The 3,150-nt window shown below is 37.7% G+C and overlaps 1 protein-coding gene across 1 annotated transcript; it reads left to right on the top strand.

Moving 5' to 3' along the window:
- The first annotated feature begins 232 nt into the window (after positions 1–232).
- LOC138348876 (uncharacterized) lies at positions 233–829 on the top strand. The gene has a single exon (XM_069298467.1). It carries the CDS (start codon positions 233–235, stop codon positions 827–829), a length of 597 nt encoding a protein of 198 aa, XP_069154568.1.
- Positions 830–3,150: the final 2,321 nt, after the last annotated feature.

Genomic DNA, 3,150 nt, shown 5'->3' with positions numbered 1-3,150 from the left:
TGTGTCCAAGGATGAAGAAGACCCCCAAGAATTCATTGAAGAAATCTAAAAGATCCTTTATGCTATGGGGTTTAATACTAGTGAGAAGGCTGAGTTAACCACTTATCAACTCAAGGATGTGGCCTGAACTTGGTATGTCCAATGGAGAGATAATTGTCCCTTAAGAGGTGGAATGATGACATGGGAAATTTTCAAGAAGGATTTTCTTGATAGAATCTTTCCTTCTGACTAGATGGAAGCCAAAGTTGTGGAGTTTATAAACCTTCATCAAGGAGGTACAAGTGTTCTTGAATACTCCTTGAAATTCAAAAAATTGTCAAAATATGCTCCTTCTTTGGTTTTTGATCCCAGGGATGAAATGAACCACTTCGTGACGGGTGTGTCAGATGAATTGCAAGAGGAATGTCATTCGATTATGCTACATGAAAATATGAACATCTATCGTCTCATGGTTTATGCTCAACAAGTGCAAGAGTCAAGGGCTAAGCGAAAGAGTAGAGATGCCAAGAGGGAAAAATCTTTTGATAGGGGTTCTTCAAAGGGTAGGCTTGATATCCCAGACAAGCCTAGGTTCAAAAAGAGGTTTTCTAATCAAGTTCCTTCTAAGTTAACTAAGGCTCATGATTATAGGGTGTCTAACCTTAAGCCTGAGAAGGGAAGGGATACTAGTTTACTGAACAAGAAGCCTACCTCTGCGAAGTGTGGAAAAGGTCATTTAGGAGAATGCTTAGTTAGAACCGATAATTTTTTTTCTGGTAGCATGAGAGGACACAAGGTTAAGGATCTCACTAATATGAAGGGGAAAGAATATGTTAGTGGTGAAGCTTAAGCAAGGGTTTCTCATGATGCATTGAAAAAGAATCACTTTTATGCTTCCTGTTTTAGGAGTGAGCAAGAGACTTTCCCTGACATGGTGATATGTTGAAAGTCTTTTATATTGATATATGCTTTACTTGATCGCGGTGCTACCTTTTCATTTGTTACTCCTTTAGTACCTAAAATATTTGACATTTTTCCCAATATCTTGAATGACCCTTTTATGGTGTCTACCCCGGTGAGTGAGTCGGTTGTTGCAAAAAGAGTATATAGAAATTATCCTATAATGTTTCCCAATAGAGTAACTCATGTTGAACTAGTAGAACTTGATATGTTTTATTTTGATGTCATATTGAGTATGTATTGGTTGGATGCTTTCTTTGTCTCTATAGAATATAAAATAAGGGTGGTGAAGTTTAACTTTTTAAATGAGCCCTTTTTAACATGGAATGGAAGAAATTATATTCCTAGAGGTCGTATCACATCTTGTTTAAAAGCATGCAAAATGATCTCTGAAGTGTTCTTATACCATATCGTAAGAGTAAGTTTTAGACTCCAAAGTTCCTTTAATCGAGTCGGTCCCGTAGTGAGGAAATTTCTAGAGGTCTTTCCTAATGATCTTCCTGGTATTCCTCCCGAATGAGAAATTGGTTTTGTTATTGAATTGTTACCTGATACAAATACCTTTCCAATTCCTCCTTATTGGATGACTACAAACGAATTGAAAGAGTTGAAGGCTCAACTCAAAGATTTACTTGACAAAGGCTTCATTGGGCCTAGTATTTTTCCATAGGGTGCTTCTGTTTCATTTGAGAAGAAGAAGGATGGGTCCCTTAGGATGCACATCAATTATCGCCAACACAATAGAGTTAATATTAAGAACAACTATCCTCTCCCTCGGATTGACGAATTGTTTGATCAACTCCAAGGTGCAAGCTAATTTTCTAAGATTGACTTGAGATCGGGGTATCACCAACTTAGGGTGATAGGTGAGGATATACCAAAAATGACATTTCGAACTAGATATGGTCACTATGAGTTCTTAGTAATGTCCTTTAGTCTCAGTAATGCCTCGACGACGTTTATGGATCTCATGAATATGGTATTTCAAAGTTACCTATATTCATTTGTCATTGACGACATCTTGGTATATTTGAAAAATGAGGGTGAACACATGTACCCTTTAAGGGTGGTGTTACAAGTACTTCAGGAGAATTAATTATTAACCTAGTATAGAAAATGTGAGTTTTGTTTGAGGTCGGTGGCATTTCTAGGTCATATCTCAAGTAAGGGAGTTGAGGTTAACACAAGGAAAACTGAGGCGGTGAAAAATTGGCCTAGACCATTGAATCCAGCTGACATTAGGAGTTTCTTGGGTCTAGAGGGTTACTATGGAGGTTTCTGGATGGTTTTGCATCCATTGCGTCGCCCTTTACTACTCTTACCCAAATGAGTAAGAAATTTGAGTGGTCGCAGAGATGTGAGAAAAAATTAGAAGTCATGAAAGAAAGACTTACTTCCTCTACGGTGTTGACTTTATCGGAGGGTACTAAGGGCTTGGTTGTATATTGTGATCTATCCTAAGTGGGTTTAGGTTGTGTGCTAATTCAACATTGGAATTTAATAGCCTATACATCTAGAAAACATAAGGTGCATCAGAGAAACTATCCAACTCATGATCATGTATTAGCGGCCATGGTATTTGCCTTGAAAATATGGAGACATTACTTGAATGGTTTTCATGTTGATGTGTATACCGACCAGAAAACTCTCCAATATGTGTTTACACAAAAGGAGTTTAATCTCCAACAAATAATATGGTTGGAATTGTTTCAAAATTAGGACATGAGTGTTCTCTATCACCTTGACAAGACCGATGTGGTTGTAGATACTCTAAGTCGTATGACCATGGGTAGTGTGTCTCATGTAGAGGAAGCTAAGAAAGATGTAGTTAAATATGTTTATAGGTTTGATAGATTGGGTGTTAGGTTTGAAGATTCTCCAAATGGTCTTATGGTCCATCATAACTCCGATTAATCTTTAGTAGTTGAGGTGAAGACCAAACAACACCTTGATCAACCATTGATGAAGTTGAAGGAATCTTTACTTGGTAAGCTTAAGGACTTAGTTTTCTAAGGGGATATGATGTCTTGAGGTATCAGGGAAGGTTCTGCGTTCAATGTAGATGGCTTGAGGAACCAAATGTTTGAGGAACCTCATGGGTCTCGTTACTCTATTCATCAGGGTTTGACAAAGATGTACCATGACTTTAGGGAGGTGTTTTGGTAGGAAGGTTTGAAAAATGACATAGTAGAATTTTTTTCTAAGTGTCCA

This window comes from Solanum lycopersicum, chromosome 5, assembly GCF_036512215.1.
Source record: "Solanum lycopersicum chromosome 5, SLM_r2.1".
Classification (NCBI taxonomy): Eukaryota; Viridiplantae; Streptophyta; class Magnoliopsida; order Solanales; family Solanaceae; genus Solanum; species Solanum lycopersicum.
Note: the sequence above shows the minus strand (reverse complement) of the source record. Positions and strands in the feature narration are given on the sequence as shown.

Bases quoted from the DNA above. Each gene is read 5' to 3' on its own strand.
- LOC138348876 (XM_069298467.1), top strand. From the start codon at position 233: ATGGAAGCCAAAGTTGTGGAGTTTATAAACCTTCATCAAGGAGGTACA.